The 23,937-nt window shown below is 45.7% G+C and overlaps 1 protein-coding gene and 1 long non-coding RNA gene across 5 annotated transcripts; one reads left to right on the top strand and one right to left on the bottom strand.

Annotated features, from left to right (window-relative positions):
* The first annotated feature begins 9,358 nt into the window (after window positions 1-9,358).
* On the top strand, window positions 9,359-22,625 carry LOC120652045 (nuclear transport factor 2-like). Of its 4 annotated transcripts, XM_039929737.1 has the most exons (10): window positions 9,470-9,877; window positions 19,354-19,406; window positions 19,487-19,624; window positions 19,720-20,271; window positions 20,464-20,653; window positions 20,735-20,856; window positions 20,926-20,991; window positions 21,262-21,325; window positions 21,685-22,222; window positions 22,274-22,574. In XM_039929737.1, the coding sequence occupies exons 1-9, from the start codon at window positions 9,712-9,714 to the stop codon at window positions 22,218-22,220; spliced, it is 1,887 nt and encodes a 628-aa protein (XP_039785671.1). In that variant the 5' UTR covers window positions 9,470-9,711; the 3' UTR covers window positions 22,221-22,222; window positions 22,274-22,574. The 4 variants fall into 4 exon arrangements, with proteins under 4 accessions (XP_039785670.1, XP_039785669.1, XP_039785671.1 ...); XM_039929738.1 differs by lacking the exon at window positions 9,470-9,877 and adding an exon at window positions 17,834-17,992 and having other exon boundaries at window positions 21,685-22,625; XM_039929736.1 differs by lacking the exons at window positions 19,354-19,406; window positions 19,487-19,624; window positions 19,720-20,271; ... (4 more) ...; window positions 21,685-22,222; window positions 22,274-22,574 and adding exons at window positions 12,225-12,292; window positions 12,394-13,956; window positions 14,157-14,298; window positions 14,792-15,731 and having other exon boundaries at window positions 9,359-9,877.
* Window positions 16,539-17,339, bottom strand: LOC120652046. The gene is made up of 2 exons (XR_005666424.1): window positions 17,053-17,339; window positions 16,539-16,938 (listed from the first exon to the last, which is right to left on the bottom strand). It is a non-coding gene; the product is annotated as an uncharacterized LOC120652046 (long non-coding RNA).
* Window positions 22,626-23,937: the final 1,312 nt, after the last annotated feature.

Here is a 23,937-nt window from a genome sequence, read left to right as displayed (position 1 = left end):
ACATCAATAAATTATCGATTACAAATCACTCGGACGCTTGAATCTCATCATACAATGATGACAATTTTTTTCAGATATAACTATATTTTTGTGCAATAATGCATTTGTAATAAACCATGTATATTAGCAAGAGAATTGATTACCAACGGCAGCAAAAGGAGGTGGTGGGATCGATATATAGAGCGTGGTGGATTGGGACATGAATATGATGACGATGATGACACGCACGACGGCTACGCTCCACCAGCTAGCAGCAACAGACTTGCTCGTTGGTCGACGGCAATGCAAGAGCAAGCGCACATGCAAGGCCGCGGGCACTACGTCTGCGCTGCATGCGCGCGCACGATGCGGCGTTGTCCGTTGTGTCGTCGTCGCGCACTCGTTTGTGCGACGCGCCGACGCGTGTACGCACACGGATGATCGAGCCTTGGGAAGATGTCGCCGTCGGATCGGGGGGAAGATGCATGCATGGCGGTCGCTCTCGTGCGAGCTGGCTACTAGCGGCCGGGAGACGACGGCGAACGTGCCCGTGTCCGCCTCCCCCGCCCCCGGAAAATAGCAGGCGGGGCAGGAAATAAGGCGATAATGCAAGGTCCTGTCTCAAAAAAAAATTCTACACTATCCGTCACATCGAATCTTTAGACACATGTATGAATCATTAAATATAGTTAAAAATAATTAATTACACAATATAACTGTTTCATAAGAGACGAATCTTTTAAACCTAATTAGTCCGTAATTAGATATTAATTGTCAAATAACAATGAAATGTGCTACAGTACTAAAATCCAAATTTTTTCGCGAACTAAACACACAGCCTAACATGCATGGCAGCGATTCTTCTCTACTTGTCTCTCCGTCGCCTCCCTGCAACATATGCACAAGATCGTGCCATGCCTCCATAAAATTTGGTGATTCTTTCGGTCAAAATCAAAATCAAGCTCGAATACTAGTTTTTACTTTTTAGTGATAGCAGAAATCCATATTATTGTTCTTCTCTCGTTTGAGATTTTAGAGTCTAAGAACTCTTATATAACTTGAGGGTCAAATCTCTCTTGACTGTAGACACTATCTTGAGAGTGTTAAGGCCGCCTGATCATCCCTTTATCTAAAAAAAATGTTCTAGAGTCTAGACCATTCCCGTTCATCTTATTTGACATGCATTGTTATTAACAGAATTTCACTGCATCCATCATTGTGTCAACGACATGTGTATCCTCGTGTGCAAGGGCTCTGTTTCTGAGCGGCGGGCCTCATTTGACCTTCCCATCTTTTTTTCTTATCTCTTTCTTCTTCATCTTTATTTTATCGCTTCATATTTTTTCCAGCTTGTTCTTCTTTTTTCGGCTTCCAGCTCCACAACTCTACCCCCTACAACCACCCCACGGCCCGCCTCCCACCGCGGCTGATGACACCACGCACGGCTATTGCCGCACTCCCACCGGTGACCAAACCACATGTCAACCATCCACGTGTCCTTTAGCACTTCTCCAACATTCGCCACCTCCACCATCGACACGGGCCACTAGTTATCCTACCTCATCCTGACCAGCGGTGCCCTAGTCGTCGGGCAGCCTGCCATCACTGTCGGCGGCGTATAGCCACCGCCGCCCCCACGCCCTCCGTCTAAGATCTAAGGGTCGCCACCCACGGATCCACCTAGCAACCCTTATCCCAAAGCCCTAATCAACAGGCAACGCTGGGCTGATTGTGGTGGTATTTGATGGCAAGGAGGAGCTGTTCCCTGACAATAGTAGTGAGCATGCATCATTTAAGGTTTTTGTAATAACCTAGAGGCCACTGAAACAAATGGAGATGCCTCCCGTGCCATTGAGAAAGTTGTTCTGCCCACCCATGCCATCACTTCAAAAAAAAATTTGTTCCTTCCTCACCACTTCTATCATGAAAATGGCTGTTGGAAGAGTCACGTTTTTCCTTGTCCCCACATGTCAAATTCATGGGCGTTATGCCGCTAACCCTACATCCCCGCCGTGTCGAGTACGCACGGTAGCGTGCTGCATGCCCTATAGTGGCCACCGGTTCCACCGCCATCCATATGGTGCTGACTTGTCCTTTGCGTCCGCTTGCTCGATCTCCCTGACGGCCTGACCCTCCTAGCCCCAATCTCGCCCGCAAAGACGACTCCCATTCCACCACCAAATTGAATCTCGCTGCGATGCAAGTGTCTGAGTAGGAGGAGAGGCTGCCATCTCTCCTTCCATGCCTCCTCGCCTCCGCCCCGGCTGGTGCTGGAAGAGGCGGCCGTAGAGGAGCCTAGGTCTGACAGGCTTAGGAATCTACTGCTCACGATGAGCCTCAGCTCTAGCGGCTTGAAGCCCACGTGACTGGAAGAGAAGAGAAGAGAAGAGAAGAGAAGAGAAGAGATTGGATCAGATTGGGTGGGGGAAGACAGGGGAAGATGAGGAGGCAATGCAACTCGCACGGAAAAGCAGAGAGCAACGTGCGCAGGGTAGAAGATGGGGCAAAATGGGTATAGCAAAATTCTTTTAGTTGCCGTTTCAGTGAAATCAGACGACGATGGTGCCCAGGGAAACAAAAAGATAGATGAAACGATGGCACAACAGGAACTGTAACCTTTTCAATGGTAGATAAGGAATTTGGAGCTCCTCTAGTGGCTTGTCGGGAATTATCTCCTAAAAGCAAGGGAGGGATTCTGCAAAACTGCAATGACATGAAAGTAAGGGAGGGATTTTGCAAAGCTGCAATGACATGAAAGTAAGGGAGGGATTTTGCAAAGCTGCAATGATGACACGGTAAAACGTTATTCCTTGAAGCTATATGGGTTCATTGATATGGAAAAAAAAATGTATCATTATTAGAGAAAAGGAAAAGAAACGGAGGCACCCGTATTTGTTAAAACAATTTATAGTGTTGGTAAGAGCGGGGAGTAGGGAATCGTCATGAATCGAGGCGGACAAACACATAGAGGCGAGTGCAAACCGATTGAGAGATACTATATCGTGACCACGCCACAAGCAATACAGCCAGCGATGAGTATGCAGTGTAGCTGCCTAACAGTGATGCGTGCCCTCAGATCTGCTAGCATCACCGGTCCCCCAAGCACAGCCTTCTAGCTCCAACACCACCAGCAGAATCGCATGTTCAATCTTGCAGTTTTTGACACCTTTTGCAGAATTCAAGGCGTTAAGTTCGTGTATGTCATCATGCCTGAATTTGTAGCCTGGCTGCCCTCAATGGAAAAACAGCAGCAAGAAGACATTGCAATAATGCAATGCAGAAGGAGCAGTTCTTTAATTTAGTCCACCTAGGCTACAAGAGGAGGAAATGAGGAATAGTTTCTGTCAGTTCATGTACCAAGGAGTCGTGGAGCTGATAGGGTTTCCTGGCATGCAGTGAGCTCGTTTTCTTGGACCAGCGCATACACCAATCGATCGGCATGGCAAACGTGCAGAATTCACCCGGGGCACAACAAAAGTGAGCTCTACTCGTGCAGATGTGACCACAATAGGAATCAGGATGCATCCAATCTGCAATACCCTTTTACTTACGTTCTGCGGTCACTACCGGAAAACGGTATTTTGCCGTGTGCCAGAATCTTCGCCGTGCGCATTATTTCGGGCACACGGCAAAGAAAAAACACACGGGAAACCTTACTCTTCGCCGTGTGCCAAGGGCCAGCACACGGCAAACCTTGATCTTCGCCGTGTGTCAGCCAGTAGGCACACGGCGAACATGGATCACGTGCGGGGCACACCCTTCTGCCCGTCAGGGGGCCTCACGGCCGTTATTGTTTGCCGTGTGCCAGTCGGTTGACACACGGCGAACTCCCCGGCTGTCGTCAACACTCGGACGGACGTCACGCCAGTCCCTATTCGCCGTGTGTCCACGCTGGCACACGGCAACACATAGACCTTTGCCGTGCGCCTGGCTCTAGGCACACGGCAAAGATTATGTTTGCCGTGTGCCTTAGTTGAGCACACGGCGAACACGAAAAAAAATCATGTTTTTGCTTCCAAATTTTTTCTACACTCTTCATAATTTGTTTGGTACTCTATGTTTGAATATGAGATTTTTATAGATATATTAGTTGTATTAAACTAATTTATTTCAATTTATTATTTTATTTCGTGTAAATCTAATATAATTCCAAAGGGTATTAAATAATAGGAAATTTTTTTGAAAAAAATGATATTCATAATATTGACTGTAGTGTTAGAGTTTGTGTAGTAGTTGAAACAAAATTTCAAAGATTGTGGTAATGAAACATTACGACGATCATGGTGGCAAATAGTTTTTGAATTATGTAAAATTTGAACGATGTCAGAAAATTATGATATTTTCCCGAACTTCATGCTATCATACGCCGAATGTATGGTAAAAATTTGAGCACGATACGAACATTTTGTCATGATGATGCTTACAAACCGAGAGTTTCCCGAAGAAGTTTCCGAGAGAAGAAGTAGAGAAGGTTAAGTTTGTACATGTTATGATAGAAAAATTTCAGTTTGACGTTCAAAATTTTTATATAGACAATATGCGATAATGATTTAGTTATGTTGAAATTTCAAATTTTTTCGGCTCCATTTGGTATTTTTAATATTTTAATTGCAAAGAAACTACTATAATTGGCATAAGTAAAATGTGATTAATTATGACATGAAACAATAGAATGGAATTAGTTAAAAAACTCATCAAATTTATTGAGGCCATATAAACAATTTGAGTGTTTAGATTTAGTTGTTTTTTGAAAAGTTCAATATCAAATTTTGAACATTAAATTATTCACTGCAAAAACATTTCGTCATGTGCCTAAACCGAAACATACGGCGAAGTCAGGCTTCGCAGTGTGTCCCGGATCTTGGCACACGGCGAAAGCGGCGTTCAGGACTTAGCCGCGCCACCCCCGTCCGCGCGCCCCCAATTGTCACACACACACGCAGCCCCCGTCCACCGCTGCCCGCGCCGCCCCCGCCGCCGGCTTCCCGCTCCGCTCCGCCCCGCTCCCTCCCCCTCGGCGCGCCACCCGCGGTCCACCGCCCCGTCCTCCTCCTTGGAGCGCCGAGGCCGGCCGGCGCCGCCGCCACGCCCGGCCTGGTCCGGGGCAACCACGCCCCGAGGCCGCTCCGACGCCGGCCCCACCTCCGCCGTCCGCCGCGGCCCCATCCTCCTCCGCGCGCCCAGGCCGGCCCCCGCCGCGGCCGCGCGCCCGGCCTGCTCTCGGGCCCGTCCGCCGCCCCCGTCCACCACCGCCCGCGCCGCCCCCGCCGCCGGCTTCCCGCTCCGCTCTGCTGCGCTCCCTCCCCCTCGGCGTGCCACCCGCGGTCCACCGCCCCGTCCTCCTCCTTGGAGCGCCGAGGCCGGCCGGCGCCGCCGCCACGCCCCGAGGGCGCTCCGACGCCGGCCCCGCCTCCGCCGTCCGCCGCGGCCCCATCCTCCTCCGCGCGCCTAGGCCGGCCCCCGCCGCGGCCGCGCGCCCGACCTGCTCTCGGGCCCGACGCCGCCCCCGAGGCCGGCCCCGCCTCCGCCGTCCGCACCTCGTGGTTTGTCTCTAGCCCAATATAATAAATACATCATAAATTTAGAAATATATCACACCAATTTACATTAAAGAATACTAAGAGTGAATGCAAACCGAGTGCTGGAAGAGATACACTAGGTTTTATCTGTGATATATTTCTGTGGCATGCGATGCCTGAACTTGATAACATATCTACATGTTGTAGCTCGTCAGTATTCATTCCTGAGATGAGTTTGCTTAATGTCCCTTTAACCAGCAAATGTGCAGTGTTAAATGCTAGTTTCGCCCAAGATATGGTATTGTGCTGTTGCATCAGGCTATGGGCTTTGAGAGGGCACGAACCTCTGTCCCGATCTTGAGCTACAGATATTTTTCTATTTAATTCTTGTCATGTAGAACAAGATGGCATAGAGACAAGCATCACTTGATAACTATATTGATGACTTGAGAAAAGATGATAGCTTTAAAGACCTAAATAATCTTGTTGACTTCTTGATTAAGCTTGTAGAAAATTGTATTGCCTATGATGATATATGCTATATATATTGACTTTGAGCTTGAGCATGAGTGTTAGTCGAACTGTGTTATTTCTGTTCTATGGATATGCTTATCATGGTTGTCATGAAACCATGTGACACATCCATGCCCAAGCAACAACTCGGATGCGATGATGTTAAGATTGGGCTGGATGTGTCACATGGTTTAATGGCGGTCATGAATTTATTTTAGGTTTCTTATGCTTCAAGTTCAAGGTCAAATGAAAGGGAACATATCTGAGGCATGTTTGTTAGTTGTCGACCACTGTGCTGTTTTATGTTTGCAGAATTTCAAACTGAAATGTTCAATTATTGATACTATGTAGTTGTTTTTTTAGGAGAGGTTGTGGCACCATTGTTGACTCGTCACTTTGCGGGACAGTTAGGTGAGTCATCACAGACTTTTATTTACTTATCTTGTTTGTGCTTCACGTAACCTAGGCGTCTCCCGTTCGAAAGAGATACGGTTCGAAATATGTAGCTCTTTGCATATATGGAACCGTATGTGTTTCGAATTGTCCCCGTTTTTGGGACAGTCCGAGGATGTGTTGATGTGGTTAGTTTCCATGCTCTACTATGATTCGAGATAGAGTATCGGTATCATCTCTTTGTTGTTCTCTGGATACACAATCTCCCTGTCGGGACGTGTATTTGGAGAACAGCGGGGAGGTGCTGCCGAAATTCTGTCTCGGATAGTAGTAGAGTATGGAAACTAACCACAGCTACACATCTTCGGATGGGTTTAGGACCTATCTTCACTTATTAGAGCATGCTAGACATCGTGTAGTTGGTATTGATTTTTAAATCACTTCCTCACATGGCAAAGGATGGATGACCGTGAGTGGATGTACAAGGGCTGGTAGAGCGAGCAAGAGTATGTTGAGTTTGCTCTAAAGGTCAATGGCTTCTTGAAAAAGGCATTTGATAGAGGACAGAGTAGAATGCCGTGTCCATGTAGCAAGTGTGAAAATAGAATACATCAATCACAACTCAGTATGGGTAAACACATTATCAGAAATGGGTTTGTGGAAAATTATACTCGGTGGATCTGCCATGGTGAAGCCCATCGTGCGAGAGAAGAGGTCGTCAGACAACGCATCGATGATTATGATGTTGAAGCCGGTTGCGCAGACATGTTAGCAGACTTTCATGAAGCACACTTCCAAGAAGTACCTAGAGAGGAACCGCCAGAGCCTACCGCAAAGCAGTATTACGACATGTTGTCTGCGGCACAGAAACCACTCCATGGGCATACCAATGTTTCTCAATTCGATGCTATTGCACGCGTACTGGCCCTAAAGTCTGAGTGTGGCATTAGTCGGGATGACTTCGACAAAATGTTGACGGTTTTTGGTAGTCTTCTTCCGGAAGGACACATTCTTCCAAAGAGCATGTACGAGGCACAAAAACTTCTTCGTAGTCTTAAGATGCCATATGAGAAGATACATGCTTGTCCGAAGGGATGTATGTTGTTTAGAAAAGAACATACAGACGCAAACTACTGTACAAAATGTAAATCATCTCGTTGGCTGGAGGTAGACTCTGGTGACGGTCAAAAGAAACAGCTCCAAATCCCTGTGAAAATCGTACGGTACCTTCCATTCATACCGAGAATCCAACGTCTGTTCATGACCGAGGAGTCAGCACAACAGATGCGATGACACAAAAATGGCAAACGCTACCGTCCTGAGAAGATGATACATCCATCCGATGGTGAAGCATGGAAACATTTTGACAAGCGTAACACAATGGAAGCGGGGGAGGCTCGAAATGTACGTGTTGCGTTGGCAACAGATGGATTTAATCCTTACGGAATGACGGCTGCCCCGTACAGTTGCCGTCTGCCAGAACCAAGGACACACGACGAAGTCTGAAAGTTCACCGTGTGTCCACGGTGCAGACACACGGCGAACAGACGCCGACGCCGTCAGCCACCGTCGGACGGCGTCTTCTCGCTTTTTTTCGCCGTGCGCCTATATATACACACGGCGAAAAGATTCGCCGTGTGCGCGACTTTTGACACACGGCAAACAAGGGCTTCGCCGTCTCTATAGCTGCCGTCGGCGCTTTGCCGTCGGCCACCGTCGGCGAAGTCTTCGCCGTGTGCTAACGGTTCTTCGCCGTGTGCCTCGGGCACACGGCGAACTCGTGGTCTCCGGTAGTGAGTCCACTGACGAAACTGCTATTGGCTTGAGGCCTTGAGCGTCCAGCGAATGCCATAACCGACAGTCGAAGCGTGACCATAATCGTTCTGTTAATCTCCCTGACGATCGGCAGTTCGGCTTTGCCACGCAGTTTCTTACGGTTGAAAGCATCATCAAATCGTCAGCAGTTTCCCATTTGCCCAGGCACTGGATAGTGATAAGGGCTGTTTAATTCCCACCCCATAAACCCCGTAAACACAAAAAAACCGTCACATCGAATGTTTTGACACATGCATAGAGTACTAAATGAAATAAATTCTATTTATAAAACTTTTTACATAGATGGGATGTAAATCGCGAGACGAATCTAATGAGCCTACTTAATCCATGATTTGCAACAATGATGCTACGATAACCATCCGCTAATTATTGATTAATCATGGATTAATTAGCATCATTAGATTCGTCTCGCGGTTTACAATACATCTGTGCAAAAAGCTTTATAAATAAACTTCATTTAGTATTTCAAATTAGTAAGATTCCAAAAAAAAATTACGTTGAACTAAACAGGGCCTAAATAGGCCGTCTTCAACCAGCAACTGCGAGCCCGCTCGCTCGGCCACTCGACTGATCGTCCACCACGTGATCCACACACATAACAAACTGCTCGGACAAATCCGGCAATATAATGGAGGAATGGGACTGAATCGCCGACCCGGAGATAGAACAAGAAGAAAGGAGGAGCTGATCCGGCACGCGGCCCGACACGACCACCGAGCTCGCCGGATGCGGATGCGGCGGCTTGGCTCTCTCTGCTCCTTCCATGAACGGCCGGGGATGGGGATGAATACGGTAAGGGTGAGACTGAGACCTACCCATTCCGATGCCGCTGTTGCCGGGGGACCAGCGGCGCCGCCGATCAAAGCCGCTGCCGGTGACCACGAGTCCGCGCCATCCTTGACATTCCCCGCTGCCCCTTCTCCCGGTCCACGCTCGCTGCTGCTGAAACCCGGTGGATGCCGACGGGGGTGCAGGCGTGCAGCATGCCTGACAGCCATCACATGCCCGCGCCCACAATGATCAAACAAGCCCACATGGCTTGTTGTTCAGTCGTGTTGTGTATTGCGCAGTGCTGGTGCAGGGCCAGCCACGACCCCCCCCCCCCCCCCCCCCCGCACTGCACAGACGACACAAGACACATCCCTACATCCCTCCCTCTCATAAAAATCCACGGCGCCTCTTCTCTCTCCCTCCTCATGACATAGCTGATGAGCTGCCCACGAGAAACATTCCTCTCAACTCTGAGTCTACCCATAGACCATGCTCCATAGAGAGAGAGAGGGAGAGGGAGGGAGAAACAAAACAGAGAGAGCTCTGTAGTCTGCACGCGCTTTCTCTTCTGCTCTGGCACAGATAAACCTCGACCGCCAATGGCACAGAGTCCAAGGTGATCGATCGATTACCTCAGCTTCTGGAGGAGCTTGTTTTCGCTTGCACCAGGGGTGGGTTGTCTGAGGAAGAGCTGCTCGGAATGCCGGCTAAAAAGGCAGCGGAGGAGTTCTCCCAGGAGGTGAAGAAAGACTTCGACCGGCAGATGGGGTGCGCGGCTGGCATGTTCCAGATCTTCGACCGCCGCCGCCTTCTCACCGGCCGGCAACGTGGCTGCAACCCCGGGACCGGGAACCAACTGCCTTCAGGTACTTCGTCTTATTCTTGTACCTCTGCCTCTGTTTTACTTCAGCGTTTGTTCTTGCGACGAGAGTGCCTGTTCCAAGTCAAAGAAACTTTCAGGAGACAAGCTCAATTGTACAACATATAATTCTGGAAAGTATGACCTGCATGACTCCAAATAAAAGCAGTTTCCAAAATTTACTTCATGCAGAGCGTACAACAACAACGTAGCCTTTTTTCACAAGTAAAATGGGGTAGGCTAGAGATGAAACCCGAAATAAATGAGTTCAAGGTTCAGGCACATTTATAGCTAGTCTCCAAACGCTCCTATCCAAAGCTATCTCTTTAGAGATATTTCAATCCTTAAGGTCTCTCTTAACCGACTCATCCCACGTCAGTTTAGGTCTACCTCTACCCCTCTTTACATTATCGACCCGCTCAAGAACACCATTACGCATCGGCGCCTCAGGAGGCCTTCGTTGGACATGTCCAAACCATATCAGCTGATGCTGGGTAAGTTTCTCCTCAATCGGTGCCACCCCGACCCTATCCCGAATAACTTCGTTCCGGACTCTATCCCTACTTGTGTGCCCGCAAAACCACCGCAACATCCGCATCTCTACTACACTCAGTTGCTGGACATGTCGCCTTTTTGTAGGCCAACATTCAGCACCGTATAACATCGCCAGACGAATTGCTGTCCTATAGAATTTACCTTTTTAACTTTTGTGGCACCCTCTTTTCACAAAGGATGCCAGAAGCTTGCCGCCATTTCAACCAGCCAGCTGAAATTCTATGCCTAACATCTTCATCAATGTCGCCATCTTTTTGTAGCACCGATCCTAAATACCGAAAAGTATCCTTCTGAACCACCACTTGCCCATCTAGACTAACGTCTCCCCCCTCATGCCTAGTCGCGCTGAAATCGCACATCATGTACTCGGTCTTGGTCCTACTAAGTCTGAATCCTTTCGACTCTAACGTGCGTCTCCACAGCTCTAACTTCCTATTAACCCCTGTCCTACTCTCGTCAACTAGCACCACATCATCAGCAAAGAGAATACACCAAGAGATCTCACCTTGTATATCCCTTGTGACCTCATCCATCACTAAAACAAATAAATAAGGGCTCAATGCTGACCCCTGGTGTAGGCCTATGTTAATAGGAAAGTCAGTGGTGTTGCCATCACATGTCCGGACAAACGTCGTCGCATCCTTGTACATATCCTTAATGAGGGTAATGTACTTAGTTGGGACTTTGTGCTTCTCCAAGGCCCACCACATGATATTTTTCGGTACTTTGTCATATGCCTTCTCAAGGTCAATGAAGACCATGTGCAAGTCCTTCTTCTGCTCTCTATATCTCTCCATTAATTGTCATATTAAGAAAATCGCCTCCATAGTTGACCTTCCAGGCATGAACCCAAATTGGTTTTGGGTCACACTTGTCACTCTTCTTAGGCGATGCTCGATAACCCTCTCCCAAAGCTTCATCGTATGGCTCATCAGCTTAATCCCACGGTAGTTAGTACAACTTTGAACATCGCCTTTGTTTTTAAAGATAGGTACTAATATACTTCTCATCCATTCTTCCGGCATCTTGTTTGACCGAAAAATGAGATTAAAAGGCTTAGTTAACCATACTATTGCTCTATCTCCTAGGCATCTCCACACCTCAATGGGGATACCATCAGGGCTCATCGTTTTACCTCCCTTCATCCTCTTCAAAGCCTCCCCGATCTCTACCTCCTGAATTCTCCTCACAAAACGTCTGTTAGTATCGTCAAAAGAGTCATCTAACTCAAGAGTAGGGCTCTCACTCTCCCCATTAAACAACTTGTCGAAGTACTCTCTCCATCTATCCATGATCTCCTCATTCTTCACTAGCAGTCGATCTGTCCCATCCTTAATGCATTTGATTTGATTGATGTCCTTTGTCTTTCGCTCGCGGATCCTAACCATCCTATAAAATGCAGAGCGTACCAGGCAAAAAAGAAAAACCTCCCTTTCTTGGGATGCACATGGACAAGAAACTGACACAAAGATTACCAAGGATATACTAATAGCGAAGCAATTGCAGAAATGTACATGGAAAGAAGTCAAAGAACATAAATAAGATGGGAGGGCCAAGGAAGTGATCAAAAGTTTTTTTTTTGAAAAAGTGTGATCAAAAGTTACACAGTGAATCAGTGATTATGTTCATGCAAAAGAAAACAATTGAGGGTTCATTGCGTATTTCAGATGTTTGTCTTTTTATCTACCAGGTCCATGGATTTTCGTGATCACCTACATCACATGATCGCATTTTTGGCATAACTATTCAGTTCAGTGCATACAGTTCTGAACTTCTGGTGATGTGTTTTCTTTGTCTAGGCCATGATCTTCCAGGCAGCAGCATGTATGCCCCAGTGTATAATCCAGCTAATCCAAACACAACTCCGGTAATTTTTCACATGTTACTGTAAAGTTACATCTCATTCTTTGTCTGGACAAGCTTAGGTTCCAGACTACTCATGTTAAGTCGATTTGACTACTTGTGCAGGAGAAATTGTCCAGCAAAAGTACGACGGAGAACAGTATCCTCTCAGTGGAATCATCGAGAGTATCTTCATCGTCTTCGTCATCCTGCTCTTCATTATCATCCCTGGACGGCAGCAAACCAGTACAGCAAGAGCTCCCTTACATCGAAGAGGAGACAGTTGAGGGAAGGACAGTGAGGAGCTCACGAAGCTTAAAGTCTTCCAATAAAGTGGTTAAATCCAAACAGAGAAATAATACTGATTTTAGAGATGTTGTAAAGGACTCAATCAACCGGCACTCTGGCATCCTAACCATCAAGACCACAACGATGGCGCAGAGAAATGGATTGCACAAAGACTCACCAAGGCCGCTGCTGATATCCAAATCAACAGATGGAACTTATGTGATTGCGATCGATAAGAGCAGTGGGCTTCCAGCATATGTTGGTGAACCTAGCAGGCAGCCACGTTTCTCATGTGATGATCGACAGATGCTGCAGCAAGCAGAAGCTCAAGATAGCCAGATGCCTTCATCAAAGCTCAGGGAGCTTCCTAGGTTGTCCTTGGACAGTAGGAAAGAGTCTGTTAGGCCAGGTTCGCATCTGAATAACTTTGGTTATGCAAAAGCCGATGACAGTCTCATTGATAATTTGAAGAGCCAAGAATCCCCAAGACATAGGCGGGCAAGCGGTGTCATTGCCAAACTCATGGGGTTGGAAGAGACTCTAGATAGCTCTGGGCCTGTAAGATCACACAGACCAGCACATGACATTCAAAATGGTAACCCGTCACAAATTCCCAGGAGTATCTGCCCTGATCCCAGTGTATCACAGCCGATGGTTCAGCCTCCTATACTGAAAACCAGGCCTTCAGCAAGAATTATCCCTGAAGCTGCCCCTTTGAAGCAGAAGGAGAGAGGTATAACAGGATACAATGATGAAGCAAGGACAAGATCTGCATCCACCTATAATGACATGGAGAGAAGGCTCAGGCGTCTCACATTATCTGAATGCAATAAGGACTTGAGGACTCTCAGGATACTTGGCAATTTGCACGCAAAGCACACGCCGTTCCAGAGAGATTGCAATGCTAGATTATTGCCCACTCAGAAGGCAACTGCTGAAGGAAACAACACTACTGCTCAAGATCTCCAATCTCCAGTTGTGACCATTAAGCCGGCAAGAGGAATCATGAGACCGAATGCTTCAGTTGCTTCCCTTGCAGGACCAAAAGTCCACAGAAAGTCGCAGCATGAAGAGCGTCCTTTCACCAGGAAGAGTGACAACAGTGACAGGAAGAAGACCCATTCTCACCATGGAAGAGTTCATTCTAAGGCAGAGGAAGCTGTTGGCAGCACAATCTCACCAACGCCTTCTAGATCGTTGAGCCCGAGATTTGTGCAGAAGAAATCAGACTGTGGAAGTATCCCTCGCTTGGCAGTTCCAGCGATGTCTCCGGGCAAGACACCCAATGAAGTAGTGTCCCCAAGAGGCAGACTAAGGTCAAAGGCTGCGCAAGCAAACAATATCTGCTGCGATGATAAGATGTCAACGATTCCTGAAAGTAGAATTAGTTTATCCAAGAAGGTTGATATGGGCATTATCAATTATCTAAATCCTCTTAATGTCAACACATCATGCAGCCATCAAAGCAATACAGCTTCAACGTTGAATCATGAAGTACAATAATATATTTCAATTCAACAGTAAAAAACATGCAGTTGATTGTTGCATGTTTCCATTCTTCATCGTTAGTTAATGGTTATTGAAACTCTCTTTTTTTTTAGGAAACACCACCAATTCTATCATCTAACAAGAAGAACATACATCCACTGGAGAACATACCAAGTCCTATATCAGTCCTCGATGCCACGTTCTGTCAAGATGGGTTGTCACCTTCAATGAGGAGCATATCAAATTCTTTCCAAGGTGAGAATTTAGTCTGTCAAACCAATCTACAAACAAGTCCAAGTACTATTGTTCGGTTTCCATCACTCCAGAAACCATATTGTCCGGCACACGACAAAGTACTTAGCTGTAAGCATCCGACCGCCAATCATGATGATAAGCAACTGGTAATCAATGCAACCATATGTGGCTCGTTGTTCAGCATGCCAGGAAGAACCACAGTAAAATTGGCAATGGCAGTACACATGCAAGTGCTTGCTTTTGCGAACCAGTTAAAGAGCACCAATTCTGCACCTAACATCTTCATGGAGCCCCACATGTTGCAAATGCTCATACAGGGACACGATATATGTTTTCCTTGCGAATAAATACTTATGTAGATGAGACACAAGTATAACTGATTTTCTTAGCTGGATTGGTCAGTTTTAGCTTGTTCACAGAGCCCCACATGATTGCTGGATTGTAAGCTCTAGCACTTAATGCCCAACTAATCTTTTTATCTTTACTTGTTCAGATGTTTCGACACATACATTGGATGAGTGCTGGAACCCAGTAAGCCTCCCTGACACACCAAGATTGAAGAAAAATTGTGAGGATGACCATATACTACCAGAAAACATGACAGCCCTTATCCAAAAGCTTGAGCTCTTGCAATTGTTGACCGATGAGGCTCCAAGCACAAATGACAATTTGTTAATGGACACTGCCAATAAAGACCGCCGTTACATTTATGAGATACTCTCAGCATCAGGCCTCCTGGACAGTGAACCAGGCTCCAGGATGATGCCTAGTCAGTTCCAGCTGCCAAGCTACCCAATCAATCCCGGGGTTTTCCTTATCCTTGAACAAGCAAAACCAGCCGCAGGAAAGCTTCAGCGCAAGCTCATTTTCGATCTTGCAAATGAACTCATTGCTCAGAAAATACACAATGGCAGTTCGGTGAAACAACCACTGCAGTTGTTTCGATGTAAGAAATCAAGTGGATGGCATCTTTTCAAGGAATTATGCTCAGAGATTGAAATACTCCAATCTGAGGCCTCAATAATAAGATTCTCTGAAGAGGAAGAGGAAGAGAGCAAGCCGGCAATGAATGCAGTAGATGAAATGGGAAAATGGAAGAGTTTTGACAGTGAGCTACAAGAGATAGTTCTGGACATTGAAAGATACATCTTTAAGAATCTCATTGATGAGGTAATAAGTGGTGAAGCCATGAGAAAGGTGTAACTTAGGAAATGGATAAAGAGGCAGTTGTCTTTGAGAATCATGCAGGATAAACAATTTAGTTTGTTTTCCTGCTTTCCATGAAGCTGACGTGATGGTACATGTAATGTAATTTTAGAAGCTGTAATAAATAAGCTGTACAAGTATATAAAGTCTCCTGTACAAAGAATTAACGACACAACAGTCTTGATGGAAGATGCAAATACTACTGAAGAGTATACAGTATTTGAGAATCATATAGACCAAACAATTTGTTGTTTTCCTGTTTGCCATGAAGTTGACCTGACGGTAAATGTAATGTAATTTTATCATCTGCCAAAATAAGCTGTACAAGTATATAAAAAATCTCCTGTACAAAGAATTAACGACACTACAATCTTGATGAAAGATGCAAATACTACTGAAGAACAAAGTTGTTCCCTTGGCCATGCGAGTCCAGATTCTAACACCTATCATCACCTAAAACCATTTGTCCCAACTATTTACGCATATGTTTAACCAAGGTGATAATTAGAACCATCTGACATCAGCATTGTTAGAAGCATCTTACATTCTTACAGGAATGCAGGATTTCTCTGATAGATCGCAAATAAGAGTGTATTTGGCTGGACCGATGCTCTGTTTGGTATCAAGTATCAACATGGTAATCAGGGGAATTGCACTAAAAAGAAAATTTCATATTGGCTCTAATGGCATCAGATTTGGTTGGCACACTTAAACTTTGTTCTTAACAAAAATATGGCTGGATTTTGTTGGTCTTTAATTAGGAACCAAATATAACTCATACCTGCATCTCAATTGACACTGAAACTCCATAATTATTTTTGGCTATGTTCCTTCGATGCCTCTGCTTAATTGGTTATGGGAAAATATTCTGTGTGCACGAGGCTAGGTGCGCACGCGGTCACTGGTTATCTCTAACGCGAATTTCTCAAGCTGAGACAATGTTCATCAGGCATTCGGAAAACTCTAAATGCTGCTAGGTCTGAATCCTTATGTATTTTGGGCCCAAGGTAGTTAGGATCATATAATTCCCAAAGTTGGGAGGCATCAAAACCTGAGTCCGATTCTTCATTCTCATTCCTGAACAATATTATTTTATATTATATTATTGCCGCCTCTTGCTTCCCCAAAATGAACGAATCACTTGCCGCATGGGATGTGGCATCCCCAATCCATAAGCGCACCAAATGTGACCAGACGAGAAAGAAATCAAAATGGATTCAAGATAGCAGTAGACAAAGGTCGGACTTCGAAGTGGCAAGAACCTGTGTGCAGGCATTGCCAGCAGCCCTTGGACCAGAGCCATAACTTCGGCGCGGTCCGGGCTCCGGGACCGGGGTAGCGGTCGGCACCGACGCCATCGACGCGGGGAATCGCTGGCTCGTCGAGGATTCTGGCCGAGTAAACGCCAGACGCCTTCCTGTGCTGTGACAAAGCCTGGGATGAAAGACGAGAATGCGCGATCTGCCGTGAATGATGAAGAGCAACGATGAAGACGTAATTGTTCAGAGTGGCGGACAGAGCAGACAGGCCCGGGCCATGCTGGGTTACCTTGCGAGACGAGGTACTCGCTCTCGAGCCGTTCGAGCTCGACGAATCCTTCCGAGCACGTGGTTGGGGTCGTGCAGCCACCGCAGCGCGTCCTGCTTCCTGCTGCCCCCCTCCGCCGCCGCCGCCGGGGCTGCCATGGTGCGGCACGATGCAGCGCCTTGTGCAGCCCCACAGGCCACGGACACGGAGCCGCGCCCCACCCGGACGGCCTCCACCACGTCCCCCTCCTGCACGACGCCCCTGCCGGCTGCCGCCGCCCCACTCTCCGCCTCGGACGATGACAGGAACAGTTAGGAAGAGCTTTGAGGTCTTGCTTAATTTTGAAAGGCTTTTCTATTCTATAATCTTATCCGAGAGTGTCCAGAAAGTTCGTTTTGTCTTAATAAATATTTTTCGACAAACGGAAACCTTACTTGAACATGTTTTTTCATTGCTTCACTGGCCATCATGAATCCTGTAGCAATTTGCCTGACCGGAGCATAGAAAGTTTTGAGTAGAAGAATTTTTTGGGTAAAATTTCCTTGAAATAGCTATCGAATTTCTTCGTATTCGAGCTCATCGAATACCAGTTCGTACCTCCGCCAGGCCCCAGACCCCAGACCCTTTTCGCTCCCCAGACAAGTGGACCCCACGAGTCAGACACACACCAGCGGTAGAAACCGCGACGCGACGGCGGAGGGGCCGAGGGGTTCCGGTAAAAACCACACGAGTACCCGCACAAAACAAAACCCTTTTTCCCAGCCTTTTAAACCCCCACTCCTCGGCCCCGTGTAAAACTACCCGTGTTCGCCGCCGCCGCCGCCTCCTCCCTTCGTCCTCAGCCTTTCCTAGGGTTTCCTCGCGGCCTCGCTCCGCGGCCGGCGGCGGCGTCGGCGAGACCCGCCCGCCCTCCCGCCTCGTCCTCGGTCGCAGCCGCGCCGCCCTCTCCGCGCCGAGCAAGGTATTGCGCCTCTTCGACTCTCTCTTCCCCTTCACGTGTGGCGATCTCTCCGTCATGTGGGTTTTGATCCGTCTCTCGATTGCTTAGCGTCGGGAAATGTCAGGGGGAGGGTTTCGTGGGGGCTCGTGCCACCGCCGGGATTTCATGCCCGTCGCGCAAGGTCCCCCCCTCCCCCCCTACGGGGACAGTGAAGGGGCGCGCGGCGCTGGCTGTGGTGCTATGCTACTTGCTAGTGGGTCAAGTTTTCATTTTGGATTCATAATATCCGTTCCTGCCCATGTACGTGCGCGATCGGGAGAGTTAATAAAATGCTTTTGAGGATCCAATGATTTTGTTTTGTCTCCTTCGGAGGACTGGAATGATTGATTCAATCGTCGAGTTTGCAGTCCCCTCAATTTTGCTTAGCGCAACTTTCTCCCATTCCTCTCCTGTTTCGCTTAATCTAGATTTCTGATGGATGTGGCTTTAGTGATTGGTCGCGTCATGCTATATCCGTGCTCATCGGTATTAGTGAACGACATAGAAATTTCTTCTTTTCATGGGCATGGGTTCATCCTACTCGTATTTGGTAGGACAAATTGGCCCCATCATGTTTTATATCCAGACACTATTTAGTTTTTAGGATCGCAAGATTCTGCATTGCCTGTTTGATTTGTTTGATGTGATCTTCAGGACTCAGGACATACCTGATGGAATCTATTGTGTAACAGATCATGTTTATTGGTAACTGTTGCTCATTCTCAAATCTTAAGTGTCATTTTTAGGATTACACTCGGTTGGAGGTCTTTCACAAGTCTATTGAGGGCTTGGCTGCCTTCATTTTGAACTTGTTGATGTATTTATGCAAATGTGTTGATCTATCGACTGATAATCTGGTGATGTTGGTCTTTACACTAGGGGGAGTGGATTATGTTGACTGATTTAGAATTTTATGGTCTTTAGCATTTCGGTTGCTATTTTATTGATTTCTGAAAACTAGACTTGTTATACATATTGTGATAAATGAAAAAAGAACAAATTCTTATGTGAGACAGAGATCAAGGAATTCTTTGTTCCAGCACCTTTTCCTTTTCTGCCCTTGATTGTCCACTTGTACAGGCTGCTTTTGTGGTTGTGGTTCTGGTGAGGCTGTATATTTGTGTCACTGTTTACAATTGACTACTGAACACCAATTTTCTCAGTACATGTAGGCGTGTCTTTTGATCTTTCTTTTGCCATGCTTTGTATCTCTGTTTTTCTTGGTTGTGCAAATGTTGCTGGCAAGCATCTTTATATGTCTTGGAACTTCTATACAAATATGTTCTGTTAATCATAATCATCTAACTATTGTGGGCAAGGCACTAATCTGTTCTTCCCTTCAGCAATGGCAGGGCAAGCAGGGAACCCAGCAAACCATCATATAAGCCCCCACGTGGTAATCTGCGTTTCCATGTGTTTCAGTTCAGTACTTAGAATAGTTTCCAGGATTGCTAAGTACTATTTTATTGTTTACAGATAAGCAGCGCTTTTGTTCAGCAATATTACCACATTCTACATGAGCAACCAGATCAAGTGCACAAGTTTTACCAAGAATCAAGTGTCCTTGGTCGACCAGAGTCCAATGGAACCATGGTGGATGTAACCACCCTTGGTGTAAGTTCTAGTACCAGTTTTTACTGACCTATTGCTACAGTAGGCAAACCCTCTGAAACTGTGTTTAACTCTTGGTGTATCCTTCTTCTGAACAGAACATCAATGAAAAAATTATGTCTATGGACTTCGGGAAATTCTTAATAGAGATAGAGACGGCGGATGCGCAGTTATCTCACAAGGATGGGGTGCTCATTGTTGTTACTGGATCCCTGACTTCAGATGATGGCGTCTGCCGTAGGTTTACCCAGTCGTTCTTCCTTGCTCCGCAAGAAGCTGGTGGCTATTTTGTTCTCAACGATGTGTTTAGGTTTATATCAGAGCGGAAACCTGCTGAGATAGCTCAAGTTGGTACTCAAGAAAATGAAAGTGGTCAGAATGGTATATCTGCATCTGAAACATGTTCAGCATTACCAGAACCTACTCCAGCTGACAAGAGTGTGATCTTGGACCATGTGACAGCTGAGAGTATTGTCACGGAGAGGCAAATTAGTAATCCCTCTGTTAATGGAACTGCTGTTGAAAATAATGTTAATGTTGAGCCACCTGTGCAAGTGGTCAAAGAGGATCCCAAAAAGGCCCCAGTTACTGCTCCTCCCCCTCCTGCTCCAACTCAGACAGATGTTACTAAGAAATCTTATGCATCCATTGTGAGTTATTTATCATTCTATTCGGTTTGTTGTGATGCTCAGCTTGCTATTTTTAATGACTCTACTACGGTACTACCTTAGTGCTGCCTTGGTCTAGGTGCTGTGCAGAAGTGATTTGGCTTGGATCACTTTACGGACTTCTAAATAGTTTGCTTCTTTTAATTATATACCTGTTATGATTTTACTTCACAGGTGAAGGACATGAAGGAGGGCCCACTGACTCCACCAGTTGCCAAAACAACTCCATCAGTTCCCAAGCAAAAGCCTGCTCCTAAGCCAGTGTCCAAGGCTGTTGAAGGTCCGGAAAAAGCATCCGTGAAACCTGCCCAGGCTAATGGAGCCAGTGATATGATTGTTGCCCAAAACAACTCTTCTCGCAGTGGTTAGTTTTGCTTCTGATCTTCACATTGCGGTCCTTATGGCACTATTAGCAGCACTCACATTGTATTTTCTTGACCTGCAGAGCAAGGCTATTCAATTTTTGTCAAGAATTTGCCTTTCAATTCTAATGTTGAAATTGTTGAGGAGGAATTTAAGAAATTTGGCGCTATAAAGCCAGGTGGCATCCAAGTCAGGCACAATAAGGTTAGAACTTTTGGTTTTGGTTCTATTTGTGATGTTTAGTTTTAAACAATTCTTGTTGTGTTGGTGCAGCATGATCGTTTTGTCTTTGGCTTTGTCGAGTACGAGTCCCAGCAGTCTATGCAAGCAGCAATTGAGGTTAGCCTTTTATCCAGTTCTTATCATTGACTGTTTGTACCAGTTAGTCTGCTTTCTTGGACCTTGCCAGTTGCCATACCTGAGTACATGTATTATTGTATACGATTCACTGAATGTGTGGATAGTGCAGCTGGATGTGTATTTCAGATAACAGCTGAATGCTTTTGTGCCTATGACTATAGTTTTGATTGTGATATTGTAACATGGTATCTTCTTTATAACGGTTGTGATAATCTTTTGTTATTTTGTAACTTCTATTTGTCTCTACAGGCATCTCCAATTCATATGGAGGAGAAAGAAGTCCAAATTGAGGCGAAAAGGACCAATTCACGAGGTAGGCAATCTACATGATCTGAATAGTAGTAAACTACTTAGAGGTTTATGTTATGTTAATATACATCATTTTGATAATTTAGCTGTGCCAAAATCTTCCTGTTTTGTACCAAACTTCTCCAGATTGTTCAACTTGTTAAAATGGTTGCATGTCTTGCAAATTTGTGTAGAGGAAATGGCGATATACTTTTAGGTGCTACCTGCTCACCTTGTTATTATTAATTATTGGTTGATGTTATTTATAAGTGGATATTTTGTATTATATTATTCCATTATTTGTGCTGGGCATTCTACAGTTGGAAGCTTTTTGTTGGTTTATGCAAATGTCCAATGGACTCAAGGCTTCATACAATGGTGTAGGTGGCCGTTTCCAATCTGGCAGGGGAGGGTACCAGGGTGATAACTTCAGGGGACGTGGCGGTGGCTATATGGACAATGCAAACTATAGGGGCGGTGACAACTTCAACCAACGGAATGAAGAGAACTTCAACCGCAGGAATGAAGGCGAGAACTTCAACCGCAGGAATGAAGGCGAGAACTACAACCGCAGGAATGAAGGCGAGGGCTACAACCGCAGGAATGAAGGCGAGAGCTACAACCGCAGGAATGACGGCGAAAGCTACAACCATAGGAACGATGGTGGCGAGATCTTCAACCGCAGGAATGACGGTGGCGAGAACTTCAACCGCAGGAACGACAGCGGCGAGAACTTCAACCGAAGAAACAACTTCAGAAATCAGAATGAGTTCTCTGGTCGCGGACGGGGGGCACCTCCACCAGGGAATGGTTACCACCAGAATGGGAATGGTCTCTACCCAGTTCGACACTTCCAGAATGGGAATGGGAGGTTTGGCCGTGTCAGCAGTGGCCCTAAGCAATCACCAGTTGCTGTGTAGAGGCATCAGGTATCAAAGTAGGACGCTTAAGGCTACATTCAAGTGAGTGTAAGGATTATTTATAGTAGGAGCATTGCTGATCAGGCACCTTCTGGTGGGCATATCAAATTCTTTTGTACTGAGTTGGATCACAAAGATTTTAGTAGTGGCAGGCAGTCGTCCATTGGTGGTAGGTGAATTTTGTTGCCGTTGACAAACCTTGTCAACTGGTTGTTGGACTTGTGGTCCGTAGATTGTGTCATCTGCCTATTAGGATTCAGAGATTGGACTCTAATCTTATGAGGTGGCGCATGCAGAAATGTGTCCATGTTTACTTCCGCTTTCATTTGAGGCGAAGCCTTGTTTGGTTCTGCACTTGTACTGCGGTTGTTGTTATTTCCTTACATGCAGCTATCAGTAACTGCATCACCTGTGTTCCTTTTCAGTTACCGTCTTGAAATATCTGCTGCTTGTAGCTGCCAGCCATGCTTTTAGATCACCTATATGTACAAAATGAACGTAGATTCTTTTACATGAAGTCGAAATAGATTAGTAGGTATCATTATTCTGATCTGATTAGCTAATGTAGTGGAACTGTGATCCCCCATTCATGTCACGGGAGGGGAAAACAAAATTCACCTATAAATGAGTTGATAGAAGACCACAAAAAAAAGGGGAACCATAATCCTTGCATTGTGGCCTGTTTGGGTCCTGATGTTTGGAGGCAGGAACTCAAATATGAGCGGTTAGTCTGTATTTTTTTTATTTAATTGATTAGTGCTGTACTTTTGTTTTCGTTAGAATTATGGTTTTGGGTTGGTTGCGTGCATAGCCTATCTGTGCTTTGAGGGCTGGACCCGTGCAACTTTACTGTCTTGCATATATGCATAAAGTTTTGAGTGTAAAGTATTGTAGCATTTTTGTTTATATTTAATAATTATTGTCTCGTTTTGGGTTAACTAGATTCAAAAAATTCATCTCGCAAATTATAGACAAACTATGTAATTAATTATTTTGTTTAGCTATATTTAATACTTCATGTATGCATTAAAAAATTTAATGTGATAAAGAATCTTACAAAGTTTTGGAATTTTGAAGGAAAAACAAGACATAGTAGAGCCGCCTCGTCCCAACAGTTTGTTTTGGCTTTTGGCGGATGCGTGCGTGGTTTTCTCGAGCTGGGCAGTCGTACCCCCGGCTCTAGCGTGATCGCCGTTTTTCGTATGATAATTTTCTTTTGTCGTGCTAGCTGAATCTGCTGCTGCTGCTGCTAGTGCTAGCCGGAGCAGCGCTGGCGACGGCGACGCGTCGTGGCGCACGAAGCTGGATTCGCTCTCCCCACACCGCCCCCGATCCGGCGGATCACTCTCGAAAGCGACGCTCGAAGAATTTTGGTCCGAGGGATTAAATTTTAGTCTATGTCATGTCAAAAAAAATATTAATATTTAAAAGTATTAAATAAAGATTAATTATAAAATTAACTACGGAATCTTAGAGCTAAACTGCAAGATGAATCTAATGAGATATACTAATCTATGATTAGCGGATGGTTATTGTAGTATCACTTTAGCAAATTATAGATTAAATAGACTCATTAGATTCGTCTAGTGAATTAACACTCAGCTATAAAAAAAAATTATAAACAAATTTTATTTAATATTCTAAAATAGTAAAAATCTTTTTGATGTGACAGAGACTTTAAAAAAATTCTTGGTACCAAATAGTACCGAAGACGGTC

The sequence above is a fragment of the Panicum virgatum genome, chromosome 9K (genome assembly GCF_016808335.1).
Source record: "Panicum virgatum strain AP13 chromosome 9K, P.virgatum_v5, whole genome shotgun sequence".
NCBI classification, from domain to species: Eukaryota; Viridiplantae; Streptophyta; class Magnoliopsida; order Poales; family Poaceae; genus Panicum; species Panicum virgatum.
The sequence above is the reverse complement of the archived record's forward strand: the minus strand, read 5'-3'. Positions and strand labels throughout refer to the sequence as shown.